Source organism: Heterodontus francisci, chromosome 30, assembly GCF_036365525.1.
Source record: "Heterodontus francisci isolate sHetFra1 chromosome 30, sHetFra1.hap1, whole genome shotgun sequence".
Lineage (NCBI taxonomy): Eukaryota > Metazoa > Chordata > Chondrichthyes > Heterodontiformes > Heterodontidae > Heterodontus > Heterodontus francisci.
The window spans coordinates 5,024,829-5,041,233 of NC_090400.1; the positions used below are offsets into that span (position 1 = coordinate 5,024,829).

At 43.4% G+C, this 16,405-nt stretch overlaps 1 protein-coding gene across 4 annotated transcripts in view; it reads left to right on the forward strand.

Annotated features, from left to right (window-relative positions):
* The window catches only part of rabep1 (rabaptin, RAB GTPase binding effector protein 1), a 209,064-nt gene that overhangs the window by 155,260 nt on the left and 37,399 nt on the right, over positions 1 to 16,405 (forward strand). For all 4 annotated transcript variants that reach the window (XM_068010044.1, XM_068010045.1, XM_068010047.1 and 1 more), the window contains one exon: positions 5,986 to 6,175. In XM_068010044.1, coding sequence (XP_067866145.1) covers positions 5,986 to 6,175 — 190 coding nt within the window. The remainder of the gene's footprint in view (positions 1 to 5,985; positions 6,176 to 16,405) is intronic.

The following is a 16,405-nucleotide window of genomic DNA, read 5'->3' on the forward strand; positions in this document are numbered from 1 at the left end:
GGGTTGACGTGCTCCTAGGTAATGATCTGGCGGGGGTGAAGGTGATAGCACCCCCCCCCCCCCCCCCCACCCCACCCGCAGTAGTGAAAGAAAGACCGCAGGAGGTCAGAGATACAGGGCGGTGGCAGGTGACGGTCTCCTGCAGTTTCCCTGAATGTGTCGTGGATCAGGCTGTGATCAAACCAGCTCCCCCAGAGGAGACTGCATTGGCACTGCAGGCAAATGACGATGAGGTCTGCCTGTCCGAGACTTTCTTTGGAAAGTTAGGAGACCCAGAGAATGAATTAAATGGATTTTCCCTCGGTGAGGCTCAGCGGGCCGAGCCAGTATTGCGAGAGTTAGCACAGGCTGCCCAGTCTGAAAGTGAAGCAGAGGGAGTCCCTGATTGCTTCTATTTAAAGAATGAGGTGCTGATGAGGAAATGGAGTTCTCCTCACAGACCTGAGGGCAAGGATTTGACAGTAGTTCACCAGTTAGTGGTGCCACAGAGGTACCGGGGAGAAATATTAAGAAGGGCCCACGAGACTCTAGTAGCTGTACATGTCGGTATATGAAAGACCAAAACCCGCATAAGGCATCAGTTTGATTGGCCAAAACTCTACAAAGATGTGGTGGAGCTCTGCAGGAGTTACCACATGTGCCAGTTTGAGGGGAACCCCCAACCAACAGTGAAACTTGCACCCCTGTGTCCTGTACCAGTGTTAGGAGGACCCTCCAGCAGAAGGCTGGTGAACTGTAAGGGACCCTTGCCGAGAACAAAAGGGGACAAACAGGCACACGGCTGGCAAACGTTCAGAAAGAGAGGAGAAAAAGTGACCCAGAGGGCAGGTTAAAGGAAGTCGGGGCAAATTCCGGATGAAAACCCATACTGCCCGGTCAACCAACCCCGAAAAATTTGAAACGTTAGACCCCACATCCTCCTATATAAGTGCAGACGCTAGATGCACCCCACCAGAGTTGCGAACAGCATTTACAAGAACCTGCAGAGACAAACAGAGACCTCTAAGGGGCAAAGAAACCGTAAGGGTGATGCCTCACCTAGTCGAAGTGTCGCAGGAGAATGCAATTAAGTCCGCACAAATACCCACAGGTAGGAGTGTCCCAGAGAACAAAGGGGAAAGTAACAGAGACATAGAAAATAGGAGCAGGAGTAGGCCATTCGGCCCTTCGAGCCTGCTCCGCCATTCATTAAGATCATGGCTGATCATCCAACTCAGTAACCTGTTTTCGCCCCACACCCTTTGATCCCTTTAGATCCAAGAGCTATATCTAACTCCTTGAAAACATACAATGTTTTGGCATCAACTGCTTTCTGAGTTAGCGAATTCCATAAGCTCACCACTCTCTGGGTAAAGACATTTCTCCTCATCTCAGTCCTGAAAGGTTTACCCCGTATCCTTAGACTATGACCCCTGGTTCTGGACTCCCCCACCATTGGAAACATCCTTCCTGCATCTACCCTGTCAAGTCCTGTTAGAATTTTATAGGTTTCTATGAGATCCCCCCACCCTCACTGTTCTGAACGCCAGCGGATATAATCCTAACTGACTCAATCTCTCCTCATACGTCAGACCCGCCATCCCAGCAATCAGTCTGGTAAACCTTCACTGCACTCCCTCTATAGCAAAAACATCCTTCCTCAGATAAGGAGACCAAAACTGCACACAATATTCCAGGTGTGGTCTCATCACGAAGACCCTGTATAATTGCAGCAAGACATCCCTGCTCCTGTACTCGAAACCTCTCGCTATGAAGGTCAATATACCATTTACCTTTTTTACTGCCTGTTGCACCTGCATGCTTACCTTCAGCGGCTGGTGTACGAGAACACCCAGGTCTCACTGCATATTCCCCTCTCTGTTTATAACCATTCAAATAATAGTCTACCTTCCTGTTTTTGCTACCTCAGTGTATAATCTCACATTTATCCACATTATACTGCATCTGCCATGTATTAGCCCACTCACTCAACTTGGAGACTTGGGCGGAGAAATGGCAGATGGAGTTTAATCCAAACAAATGTGAGGTAATGCATTTTGGAAGGTCTAATACAGTTGGGAAGTATACAGTAAATGGCAGAACCCTTAGGAGTATTGACAGGCAGAGAGATCTGGGCGTACAGGTCCACAGATCACTGATAGTGGCAACACAGGTGAATAAGGTAGTCAAGAAGGCATATGCAAGCTTGCCTTCATCGGTCGGGGCGTAGAGTATAAAAATTGGCAAGTCATGCTGCAGCTGTACAGACCTTAGTTAGGCCACACTTGGAATATTGCGTACAATTCTGGTCGCCACACTACCAGAAGGATGTGGAGGCTTTGGAGAGGGTACGGAAGAGGTTTGCCAGGATGTTGCCTGGTCTGGAGGGTATTGGCTATGAGAGGTTGGATAAACCCGGATTGTTTTCACTGGAACAACGGAGGTGGAGGGGCGACATGGTAGAGGTTTACAAAGTTATGAGTGGCATGGACAGAGTGGATAGTCAGAAGCTTTTTCCCTGGGTGGAAGAGTCAGTTACTAGGGGACATAGGTTTAAGGTGAGAGGGGCAAAGTTTAGAGGGGATGTGCGAGACAAGTATTTTTACACAGAGGGTGGTGAGTGCCTGGAACTTGCTGCCGGGGGAAGGTGGTGGAAGCAGGTACGATAGAGATGTTTAAGAGGCATCTTGACAAATACATGAATAGGATGGGAGTAGAGGGATACGGATCCCGGAAGTGCAGAAGGTTTTAGTTTAGACAGGCATCAAGATCGGCGCGGGCTTGGAGGGCCGGATGGCCTGCTTCTGTGCTGTACTGTTGTTTGTTCTTTGTCCAAATCACCCTGAAGTCTCTCTGCATCCTCCTCACAACTCACCCTCCCACCCAGTTTTGTGTCATCTGCAAATTTGGAGTTATTACATTTGGTTCTCTCATCTAAATCATTAATATATATTGTGATTAGCTGGGGTCCTAGCACCGATCTCTGTGGTACCTCACTGCCTGCCATTCAGAAAAAGACCCATTTATCCCTACTCTTTGTTTTTTGTCCGCCAACCAATTTTCTATCCATTTCAATACACTACTCCCAATCCCATGTGCTTTAATTTTACACGCTAATCTCTTATGTGGAACTTTGTCGAAAGCCTTCTGAAAGTCCAAATAATCCACATCCACTGGCTCCCCCTCATCAACTCTACTAGTTACATCCTTGAAGAATTCTAGTAGATTTGTCAGCATGGTTTCCCTTTCATAACTCCATGCTGACTCTGCCCGATTCTACCACTGTTCTCTAATTGCTCTGCTATAAAATCTTTTATAATGGACTCTAAAATTTTCCCCACTACCAACATCAGGCTGACTGGTCTATAATTCCCTGCTTTCTCTCTACCTCCCATTTTAAATAGTGGGGTTACATTAGCTACCCTCCAATCTGTAGGAACTGTTCCAGAGTCTATAGAATCTAGGAAGATGACCACCAATGCATCCACTATTTCTAGGGCCACTTCCTTAAGTACTCTGGGATGCATACCATCAGGCCCTTGGGATTTATCAGCCTTCAATCCCATCAATTTCCCTGACACCATTTCTCTGCTAATACTGATTTCCTTCAGTTCCTCCCTGTCACTAAGCCCTGTGGTCCCCAACATTTCTGGTATGATATTTGTGTGGTCCTTTGTGAAGACAGAACCAAAGTATGCATTTAGTTGGTCAGCCATTTCTTTATTCCCCATGATAAATTCTCCTGTTTCTGACTGTAAGGGACCTACATTTGTCTTCACCAATCTTTTTCTCTTCACATACCTATAGAAACTTTTACAGTCAGTTTTTATGTTCCCCGCAAGCTTGTTCTCGTACTCTATTTTCCCCTTCTTAATCAATCCCTTGGTCCTCCTTTGCTGAATTCTAAACTGTTCCCAATCATCAGGTCTGTTGTTTTTTCTCCCACAGTCAGAGGAAGAGGGAACCACCCAACCTCTGAAGCCAAAAGTCTTTGCATGAATTGGGGAGTTCAGGATAGACACTCCCCCACCTCCTCTAACTCTCCATGTTTAATGAGCTTCAAGATTGGTGAATTAAACTCTGTATTGAAATGCACCATTTTCTTCAAATCGCATTTCATTCCCCTGAGTGTGGAGGTGTCAGGCAAACTCCACCTGCCAAGACTGAGGCAAACATTATTTTGCCACATGAACAGAAACTTAAACATAGAAAATAGGAGTAGGCCATACGGCCCTTTGACCCTTCTCCGCCATTCATTATGATCATGGCTGATCATAAATTGCAAGCGCTGACTGGAAGGGCATTTGCATAGTACCGGACAATGTTGAAACAATGTGGACCCAGCAGTTGCTTCTCCAATACACAGAAGTGGTCAGACCAGTTTTAGTCACATGACTATGGCTGTTGCAGAGAATTTGAACTTCCAACAAAGGATTTTGAACAGAGACAAAGCCATGGGCTCATGAAGTAAAGATCTCTCCTGGGACTGAGAACAGCTCCTCTCCTGTCTGCCTGCCTCCGTGTTTTCCCACGGAACTGAATCTTGTGAAGACACGTAAACTCTGAGAGAACAGTCTCTTGCGTGAACAAGATTTAAGACGAATACTGGGCCCCAGTGAAACACAAGACCATATCTTCAATCAAGGACTGCAGCGAGTTCGAGAAACAGTAACAAAATATTGCCTCAAACTGTTATCTTTTCTGTCCCTATTTGTATGTGTGTATCGCATGTGCATGCTAGCGTGGGTGCATTGTATATCTGTAGGCGTGAACCATATTCAAGTTTTAAGCTTTAATAAATTTCTTCTTTCTGTTTTAAACCAAAGAAAACCTGCTTGTGCTCATTTATTTACCTTATAATTAGAAACTGTGAACAAGGATTCACAAAAAGGGGAGCTCAAAACGGTGTGTTTAAAATTAAACTTTGTTACAATAAGACCAGATAAAGACAGCAAAAGACCCCTAGACATTGCTTAGCTGGTCGTAACACCTACTATAGGTGCAAGTCTTTGGGGGTTCCATTATAACTAGTAGGTTGCAAAACTAGCAGTGAAAATTGGTGCAGGAACTTGCTCTGCTTCCTTGTGTAACTGTAACCTGATGGTCCATTTGGTCAGCTGCCAGGTACAAGGCCCAGCTACCATAAGCCTACTGACTTCTCACTAGGATGACCCTGCAATCACTACTTGTCCAATCCCTTTCTGACATTCCCTTTCTCCCAACCCTGAACGTTTAAGCTGGAATGCAGTGTTCTTCCTGTTAACTTGAGGTGTTTGTAGTTTCTGTCCTCCCACTTCCAAATTAAAAAGGGAAAATGGCCTCATGCACTGTTCTGTGACTGAGCTGGCGTCTTGGGTGTTCCTAATGTTCTGCCAGTAGTACTGAGTAAATATCAAGGAATTGCATAAAAATGCACTTGGATGACTTGCTTTCTTTTTTTTTAATGTGACTGTCTGTGGGGAAGTGTAGAATCATACAGCACAGAAGGAGGCCATTCAGCCCATCGTGCCTGTGCCATCTGTTTGAAAGAGCTATCCAATTAGTTCCTGTCCCTGCTCCTTTTCTCCATAGCCATGTAAATTTTTTAACTACAAGTATACATCCAGTTCCCTTTGTAAGCTACCATTGAATCTGCTTCCACCAACCTGATGGACAATATATCCCAACTCGCTGTGTTAACAAAAATACTGCTCATCTCCCCTCCGGTTCGTTTACCAATCATCTTAAGGTAAAAAGCCTTGCAGATCGGGGGAACTAGATGCAGCAGAGGTTTGAATTCCTTCAGCTATCCAAGTTTCCAGTCCTGGACGTGCTATGTGGAGAAATAGCAGGTGGTAGGAGGTAAAGTTGTTTTTAAGCTGCTCGCCATATGACAATGGGAGCCATCTCTGAGTGGGGTTGGACTGGTAACCAGTCAGCTCACTGCTTTCTCAAACATGTGTGCTTTGTTGATGAGGTGTGCCAGTGAGCACTGCTGCTTGAATAATATTTGCCACTTTAATTCAGGAACTACATGAGCTAGTGCAGAAGTATCGTGAAAATATCATCAGTGTGCGGACGGCAGCTGATCACCTAGAGGAGAAACTAAAGGCAGAAATCCTTTTCCTGAAGGAGCAGATTCAGGCAGAGCAGTGTCTGAAGGAGAACATCGAAGAAACGCTACAGCTGGAAATAGATAATTGCAAAGAGGAGATTGGTAAGTGAGAAGAAAGAAAATATGCTGTGCTTCATGAAAAAAAGTAAATATTTGCAATGTCTATTATCTGTGTGGATCCATATTTTGCAGACAGATTTTTTATGTCCGTTCATAATCTAATGCAGTGGCTCTCAGTGTGGTCCACAGACCTGAGTTCTGCAGGTGGTCTTTGGGCTTTTCCAAAATGCAAATCACTGAAGCTGGTATTCGGTAAGAAAGGTTGGATGGACTTTTGGCTCCATGTATGGTCCAAGTATCCTGGACTTGCCGATGCAGCTCTGAAGCACCTGCAGTCATTCCCAACAACATACAACTGCAAGGTGGGATTTTCAACACTTGGGCTGAAAACAAAGCCAAGGAACCAGCTGAATGTGGAATTGAGACTGAAGCTCCCCAGCTTGGGACCAGATCTGGCATCTCAACAAAAGGGGTGCCATTCTTCCCATTAATTCTGATGAGTTTTTTCTGCGCTGGCAAGGGAAAGCAGGGAGCCACAAGGTCTTGTGGCCCGCAGACGATAAAGTTTGAGAACCACTGATCTAATGCTGCAATGACTATATTTTGTTACGACCGAGGCAGGAGTAATGCACTGTAAATTCAGTCCCATTACTCCACAGGTCATAGTATATTATTAAAGTTTTCCCACCTGCTGGAAATTTAGCCAAATGAAACACTTTATTGACCCCCAGAATAAAACAGACCAAATCAGGTATCTTTAAAAAAGAACAAATTAACTATTTATGAATAAACTAAACCTTAAACACTATTGAGATAAACCTATGTCTAAAATACTTTATAACTTCTTATTTCTCCTAACCTGCGCGCACACATACATTCAAAAACCAATGGTTAACCGCTTTTAAAAATGATTTATAATTAGAGCTGTTTCTTAGGAATAATAAATAACTGGGTTGTAAGTCTTTGTGGGTTACGCTCCCAGTTTGGTGAGGTATCCCAGAGCTGAACAGTCAGATGCCACTCGAAGTCTTCAGGCGAATTCGGCGAACAGTTTATAATGGAAAGGCGTTCAAAGCACTTCAGTTGCAGCAGACGTCACACACTTCTTTCAACAAGTACTATAGAAGCAGGTCTGTTTGGATTTTTAAATTGGCAGTCTATCAGTAGGAACTTTACTGAGAATTCCAGAATGCCCAGAAACACAAAAAGGCAAAAGAAAGTCACTCCTGAGGCAAAAAGAACTTAGAGATTGGAAGTGAAAATGAATTTGCTACCTCCAACAATACAAAGATTTCCTTTCCAGGGTTTTTTCCCTCCTTAGGCAATACACAGCCTGTAGATCAAAGTAGATTTTTCCACAGAGAGATCCTTCCTTCAGTGAGCATGCTTCACTGGTCTCCAGTTCAAACTGGTTCTAGCCAGTCTTTACCCACAGTCAACTGATGCAATACAGCAGGTATCCTACTGTTGCCCAGGAAACAGGCTTGCTCTTGGCACACTGCACCCAGAGAATCTAAAAGCTTCTCTCTGCCTTAAAGGAACACAGTCCCACATAATTTTTAAACAGAGGAGAAAAAAACACTTCCATGGCAATTTGAAGTGTGAGTTTGTCAAGTGTTTAATTTTAATCACCCTTGGTTAAATGCTGCCATATAAATATTTATATTTAACTTTTTTCCATTAAAATTATTTTGGGGAAATAGCATCAAACTTTGATCTGGATTTCTCAATTTAAAATAAATATTTTACAACCTTTAGATCATATATTTACATAATTGTTTTACATAGTCATGGAATATGGGTGTTGCTGGCAAGGCCAGTGTTTATTGCCCATTCTTAATTGTCCTTGAGAAGGTGAGCTGCCTTCTTGACAACTGAGTGGCTTGCTAGGCCATTTCAGAGGCCAGTTAAGTCAACCAAATTGCTTTGGGTCTGGAGTCACACAGAGGCCAGATCTGGTGAGGGTGGCAGATTTCCTTCCCTAAAGGATATTAACAATGTACCCTTTGGCAGACTTTGTTAGAAAAGACTCCTTATATAAAAAGCAAAATACTGCAGATGCTGGATATCTGAAATAAAAACAAAGTGCTGGAAATATTCAGCAGGTCAGATAGCATCTTTGGAGAGAGAAGCACAGTTAACGTTTCAGGTCTGTGATCTTTCATTGGAACCCTTTGAGATTTTTAAAGGATATTGACTCCAGTTTTGAAGGATTTTAGTTTGGCTAATTGAGTTAATGTGAGCCTAGAATCTTGTGCTGCAGATGATCAATCTGAACCTAATGCTGCATGGTGGTTTTTCTTAAGATACATAGAAAATAGGAGCAGGAGTAGGCCATTCAGCCCTTCGAGCCTGCTGCGCCATTCATTATGATCATGGCTGATCATCCAAGTCAGTAGCTTGTTCCCGCTTTCGCCCCATACCCTTTGATCCCTTCAGACCCAAGAGCTATATCTAACTCCTTCTTGAAAGCATTCAATGTTTTGGCCGCAACTGATTTCTGTGGTAGCGAATTCCACAGGCTCACCACTCTCTGGGTGAAGAAATTTCTCCTCATCTCAGTCCCGAAAGGTTTACCCCGTATCCTTAGACTATGACCCCTGGTTCTGGACTCCCCCACCATCGGGAACATCCTTCCTGCATCTACCCTGTCAAGTCTTGTTAGAATTTTATAGGTTTCTATGAGATCCCCCCTCACTCTTCTGAACGCCAGCGAATATAATCCTAACCGACTCAATCTCTCCTCATACGTCAGTCCCACCATCCCAGGAATCAGTCTGGTGAACCTTCACTGCACTCCCTCTATAGCAGGAACATCCTTCCTCAGATAAGGAGACCAAAACTGCACACAATATTCCAGGTGAGGTCTCACCAAGGCCCTGTATAATTGCAGCAAGACATCCCTGCTCCTGTACTCGAATCCTCTCGCTATGAAGGCCAACATACCATTTGACTTTTTTATCGCCTGTTCCACCTGCATGCTTACCTTCAGCGACTGGTGTACGAGAACACCCAGGTCTTGCTGCATATTCCCCTCTCTCAGTTTATAGCCGTTCAGATAATCTGCCTTCCTGTTTTTGCTACCAAAGTGTATAACCTCACATTTATCCAGATTATACTGCCTCTGCCATGCATTAGCCCACTCACTCAACTTGTCCAAATTACCCTGAAGCCTCTCTGCATCCTCCTCACAACCCACCCTGCCACCCAGTTTTGTGTCATCTGCAAATTTGGAGATATTACACTTAGTTCCCTCATCTAAATCATTAATGTGTATTGTGAATAGCTGGGGTCCTAGCATAATCACTGCCAGGCATTCGGAAAAAGACCCATTTATCCCTACTCTTTGTTTCCTGTCCGCCAACCAATTTTCTATCCATCGCAATACACTACTCCCAATCCCTTGTGATTTAATTTTACATGTTAATCTCTTATGTGGGACTTTGTCGAAAGCCTTATGAAAGTCCAAATACACCATATCCGCTGGCTCCCCCTCATCAACTCTACTAGTTACATCCTCGAAGAATTCTAGTAGATTTGTCGAGCATGATTTCGCTTTCGTAAATCCATGCTGACTCTGCCCGATTCTACCACTGTTCTCCAAGTGCTCTGCTATAAAATCTTTGATAATGGACTCTAGAATGATGTGGGTTTAAGTAATGTAATATGTCGTCATGGGATAAAAGTGACTGTTTTGCTTACTCAGCCTGTACCTTCTAATACGTGATCTGTTGCTGTAGATTCAGAACCAAGGTGGATGATTAAATTCATGTGGTGCTGTAAAGTAAAACGTCTGTCTGCAGTTAGCTGCACTAGTCAACCGCAGTAACAAGTGAATGGCCCAGCCTGGTGTTGTATGTCTCAATTTTGTTTTGCCCATTTGGGCCCAGGATATTGAAATGACAATTGTCTTGTACTGGGTCAGGGCCCCCTTTAAACAAAAAACGGTGCAACTTTTGTGTTCTGTAGTTCTGCCTTGTTTGACACAGAAACTGTGTATTTCAGTAAGTTCAAGGTCTTTGAACTTTCTTGCAGTTTCTCTGTGCTTCAGCAAGCTAGCATGTTTGATAAAGGGTAACTTTTAAAAGGCAGTGGTGCTAGGTGAACAGAAGCTGTTGGGCTCCAGTATATGGGCCATGATACTGGAGGGCACCATTCAAAACAATTGGAGAGTTCGAAGCATTCTTAACTGTTGGGGAATTTATCATCATTGAGAGGTGCTTAGATTATAACAGGTCTGGGAAGTTACTATCCCTGGTTATTATAATTTTGAGAGAGAGGAGAGAAAGGAGAATGGGTGGTAATGTTAATGGATTCTATTACAGCACTAGAACATCAAATTTGGAAAGTCCTTTCATGTTCAACTTTTTAAAGAGGTAAGATGGAGTCGGAGTGGGGACCCACAAGAGAGTAAAATTTCCTGCCTGTCCTCTGCCTCGCTCTGCTTGCCCTCTTGCCTCCCGCTGTCAATTGTGAAGGTCTTACCTGAGGCCTCCTCGCACAGGTCCAACTGGCCACTTGATGTATCATATGGGCAAGAGACCAATCAGAGAGAAGTGGGGAACAGTAAGTGGAATGTTGTCTTGAGGCCTGTAGAGGTGAGGGATTTCATTGGCTTTAGCCAAACATATACTGTTACTGCAGCTAAAAATCCAGTGGAATGTTACAAAGAGCTTGTAATAAAGTCAAGGGTAAGAATCTGTTCTATATCCTTACAATAGGAAATTGATTAAATATTAAACAGCCTTGACGAAGCAAATATGATTTTTTAAATTACGTATTCTCTTACTTTGTGTTTTGTATTTTTGTCTCTAATATATTTCTTGTATCTGTTCCTTGTTGTTGACCTCTCGACTTCTAGACATCTTGGAAGGTATGAACCTGTGAATGCTGCCTTTTTATCTGTCAGCTAACTTCACTTTCTGGAGATTTGCTTAGCTGGCTCACTAACCCAGGCTAGCAGGTCATGATACTGTATGCAAAATTCATGAGTGTCATACTGCTATTGTCTTCATTATAAAGCATAATGCTCAAACAGCAAAAGATAGATTAAAAAACAAGAAAAGAACCTTTTTAGACATTAAATTTGTGCCAAATAGGCAATCCCTCTAGTCTTCAACCTTTCTCACATTGTCATCTTTCCTGCCTTCCTCTCTCCTTTTGATACAATGTTAAGTGCTTCACTCAACTTTCTTCCCATTCGTTCTCAACTTCAGACACATCATATGAGCTTATCCTTTCCAAGTCCTCATAGCGCTGAAGTCAAATCTTCCATCACTTTTTTTTACACTAACTTGTTCTTCTGCAGTCCTGCCCTCAGTTGTATCTTCCTTCTATAATCTTTAGGGTTTTGAACCCTAAGCTTTGTCATCACTTAATCACTGTTTCTATTCATTCTTCTTTTCAACACTGGCAGTGTCTTGTCGCTTCACAGTCAAAATAAAATACATGATGCACAACATATGCTATCATGCCATTAAGCTAGTGTTGAGATTAAAATAGGATATTTTATTGACTAATGGTATATTATAAGTTTAAAAATTGGCCCACCCAGAACTATTATTTGTCTTGACCTCCTGGTTATCCTGCTAGGGAGATTTTTTTTTCCCCAGCAGTAGTTTTTTTTTCAGGCTACTTTTTTTACTGACCAATTGGAAGTCAGGTGTTTCTATCCATGATAAAGCAGTGAAATAAATTGTATAAAGTTCAGTTAGTAATCCAAGGCCATCTAACAATGAAAGCCCTGCTCCCCTTTAATCAGTAATTAATGAGTGTTTGCACAGCCCCGTGATGTATGCCTACAGTTTCCATCGCACAATCCTGGCCCTGCTACCTTTAAGAGGTCATGAACTATGGATCAAATACCTCCCCTTCCTTTTGCAGTTGCTGACGGCTGGTTTCAGAGCAAGTTTGATAGACACTTGACAGCAGATTAGCAGTGTTTCCCCACAGCGCTCAAAGTGATGCACGGCATAGGAAGTAAAATATAACGAATGCCCATTGAGTGCCTGTGAAACTGGATTGAATTTATTTCAAGGGTGGTCAGCTGTGGTTTGCATAATGCTGGGAGCTCTGCCATTTATTTACCAGGAACTGTATATCCTGCTTACTGTGGAACTAAGTTGCTTAGCACCTGAATTTGAGGAGTTAATATCTGTGCTATTGCATCATGGTACTTGGGGCTTAAAACAAAGCATTGGAAGTTTCAGGCAGGCTGATTACTCTCGCTAATTCCTACTAACATATTAGGAACTGATGCGATTTGCCAAGGCAGTTGCATTAAACATTGATTTAAAAGACAATGTTCTTGCAACTGAAATAAAAACAGGAAGTGCTGGAAATACTCAGGTCTGGCACCATCGATGGAGAGAGAAAAAGTTAACGTTTCAGGTCTGTGACCTTTCATCAGAACACAACTAGCTTAGATCAAGGTCAGTAGCAACACCTAACTGATCAATTGACGCTAAAGGTTTCGTGTCTATCTCTGTAGCGAGCCAGTAACAATCTGGTTCATGGTGTCCCATAGTTAGCATGGACCATTTAGGTTGGAGGAGAACCATTTCAGCCCCTTTCTTGACTATCATGGCAGCTTCCTGTTTTCCCCTCCGTTAAACCCCTTCATTGAGCATTTTAAATACTATGGCTCTGCTGCATTCCATCCCAAGCCTAACCTCCCAAGCAGGTCCACTACTGATGCCCTTTCCCACCAAGGCCAGCCCCAAGTGTTCAGTATAACTGAGCATATGCTCTCTCGCTCTCTCTCTCTCGTGACCTCACTCTCACATCAGGTGCCACAGCGGGAAGTGAGGTTCCTGTGGCTAGTATGTCCTGCTCCTGTTACTAAGAAATAAACCACCAAGATCAGAACTCAGAAAATCAGCTAGCCTGTCAGTCCTACATTGACTGTGTGTGTCATCTTAAAATGCCAATCTGTAACAACGGCCAACACCCTCTAGTCCTCCGACATTAGTCATGCTGAGTCACCCCAGGCCAGACTACTTGCCTTTCAACTATTGCCCTCCGGACCTGCTGTGCTCGTTTCCAGCTGCAGTCTGAATCCTTGGTCCTCTGGTTGCTGTTGCCCAGGCCATAAGCCTCAATTTCTCTCTCTATCGCTATCTCTATCTCTCTCTCTCTCTCTCTCTCCCTCTCTCTCCCCCCCTCACTCTCACCCATGTGTGTAGCAGGTGTTTCTGGATATGCCAGATAGAGCTGTAGCTCAAGATCCATCACGTCATCAACATCAAGACCATCTGGTCCAGGTTGGCTGCTCCCTCCGAGACCAGACTCCTGCTTTTTCAGAAACGCACGTCTCTGGAGTCCACTCTTTAGTTTGATCTTAAGTACTTTGGTCTCGCTGGCTTTAAATCTGATTCGGGGTTTATCTTATCTAAAGCATTTATTATTTGCACTTCAAAACATTTATTTTTTTTGGATTTTTCTTCTCCAATGCAAGTTGCATCTTTTTGTAGCCTGTGTCTGGCTAGTACATTGTAAAGCTGTAGCGTAACCTCAGTAGAATTTGTTCCACTGTTCTGGTTGTAAGTTCTAGAATAGACACTTCAACTTTACTCAATGGTAGTGCTTCTGAATAAGAAGGTTCTAGGTTCAAGCCCCCACTCCAAGACTTCACCACATAATTTAGGCTGCCATCCAGTGCAGTACTGAGGGAGTGCTGCATCATTGGAGGTGCCATCCTTTGGTTAGGATATTAAACCTTTTCCACTTTTTCAGTGAATATTAAGTATCTCACAGCATTATTCAAAGAACCAAAAACAGATTGAGTGGATAGTCGCCTCATTGCTGTTCTTAAGATCTCAAGTACAAAACGGTCACCCTGTTTGTCTCCACAGCATTTTGAAACTATTGAATCACATGAAACTCTGAGATGTGGCATCTTGTTATCCATCCAAGTTCCTGGCGCTAATTTTACTTATGTTGCATGTTTTTCCAACTGAGGCCCAATACTTTAGTATTCAACTTCATTTGCCATTTGTCACATAATTGATCCAATTCTTTAGTTGCATCTTGTGTCTTTACCACTTCCTTTATTTGAGTGTAGTCTGTAGATTTGCCAATTTTACATCATTTTTGGAACTGTCGATGTCAAGTGCAAACAGTAATTCCTGTGAGATTCCATTCAATACTCCCCAAATCCAGTATTACATCTCTCAGTACTACTCCCCTATTTTCTGGCAAACTTGTTTGCCATCTCCTTTGGTTGAATTCAAAGTCTTTCTTGTGGAGCTTTGTAGAAAGCATTCTGAAAGTTCAAAATCTGTGGGGAATTACATACGAACATATGAATTAGCAGGAGTAGGCCACTTGGCCCTTCGAGCCTGTTCCGCCATTCAATAAGTTCATGGATGAACTGATTACCCCACATTTCCAACTACCCCCGATAACCTTCCACCCGCTTCATATCAAAAATCCATCTACCTCTGCCTTAAAAATATTCAAAGACTCTGCTTCCACTGCCTTTTGAGGAAGAGAATTCCAAAGACTTAGGATTCTCTGAGAAAAGATTTCTCCCCATCTGTCTTAAATGGGCGACCCCTTATTTTTAAACCGTGATCCCCTAGTTCGAAATTCTCCCACAAGGGGAAACCTCCTTTCCACATCCACCCTGTCAAGACCCCTCAGGATCTTGTATGTTTCAATCAAGTTGCCTCTTACTCTTCTAAATTCCAGTGGATACAAGCCTAGCCTGTCCAATCTTTCCTCCTAGGACAGCCCACCTATTCCAGGTATTATTCTAGTAAACCTTCTCTGTACTGCCTCCAACGCATTTACATCCTTCCTTAAATAAGGAGACCAGCACTGTACACAGTATTCCAGATGTAGTCTCACCATTGCGCTGTATAGTTGAAGCATAACCTTCCTACTTTTGTATTTAATTCCCCCTCATGATAACTGATAACATTCTATTAGCTTGCCTAATTACGTGCTGTACCTGCATACTAACCTTTTGCTATTCATACAAAGAACAAAGAACAGTACAGCACAGGAACAGGCCATTCGGCCCTCCAAGCCTGCGCCGATCTTGCTGCCTGCCTAAACTAAAACCTTCTGCACTTCCGGGGACCGTATCCCTCTATTCCCATCCTATTCATGTATTTGTCAAGATGCCTCTTAAACGTCGCTATCGTACCTGCTTCCACCACCTCCCCCGGCAGCAAGTTCCAGGCACTCACCACCCTCTTGTGTAAATAACTTGCCTCGCACATCCCCTCTGAACTTTGCCCCTCGCACCTTAAACCTATGTCCCCTAGTAACTGACTCTTCCACCCTGGGAAAAAGCTTCTGACTATCCACTGTGTCCATGCCACTCATAACTTTGTAAACCTCTATCATGTCGCCCCTCCACCTCCGTCGTTCCAGTGAAAACACTCAGTTTATCCAGCCTCTCCTCATAGCCAATTTCCCTCCAGACCAGGCAACATCCTGGTAAACCTCTTCTGTACCCTCTCCAAAGTGTGGCCTAACTAAGGTCCTGCACTCGTACACCCAGATCCCTCTGCATCTCAGAGCTCTGCAATCTCTCACCATTTAGATAATCTGTTTTTTTATTCTTCCTGCCCAAGTGGGCAATTTCCCACTTTTCCACATTATACTCCATTTGCCAGGTCTTTGCCCACTCACTTAACCTATCCATATTCCTTTGTAGCCCCCTTATGTCCTCTTCACAAGTTACTTTCCTACCTGTCTGTGTCCTCAGCAAATTTAGCAACCATACCTTCATCTAAGTCATTTATATAAATTGTACAAAGTTGAGGCCCCAGCACAGATCCCTGTGGCACACCACTCGTTACATCTTGCCAACCAAAAAATGACCCATTTATGTCTACTCAGTTATCTAGCCAATCTTCTATCCATGCCAATATGTTACCCAACGCCATGAGCTTTTATTTTCTGCAACAACCTTTGGTGGCACCTTATCAAATGCCTTCTGGAAATCTAAGTACAATACATCCTTTCACCAGTAACATGGTTAAAGAAGTAGAGGAATTTTGTATGGGAGGATCTTCCCATTCTAAACCACACTTGTGGTAAAGCTACTGCTCTGCAGATGGTACTCCAGTCATCCCTTAGAATGGAATGCATTTTCTTAATTGATATTGGGCTAATCATCCTCTGGGTGCTTGGATCAGATTTACAGCCCTTTTTGAATAGATATAGAGACCCTTGTGCTGTGCAGCCATAGAAAATGTTGTGGAATTTTGATGCTGTTAAAATGGAGAGCCAGAATGATGCAGGACATAAGGAGGCCAG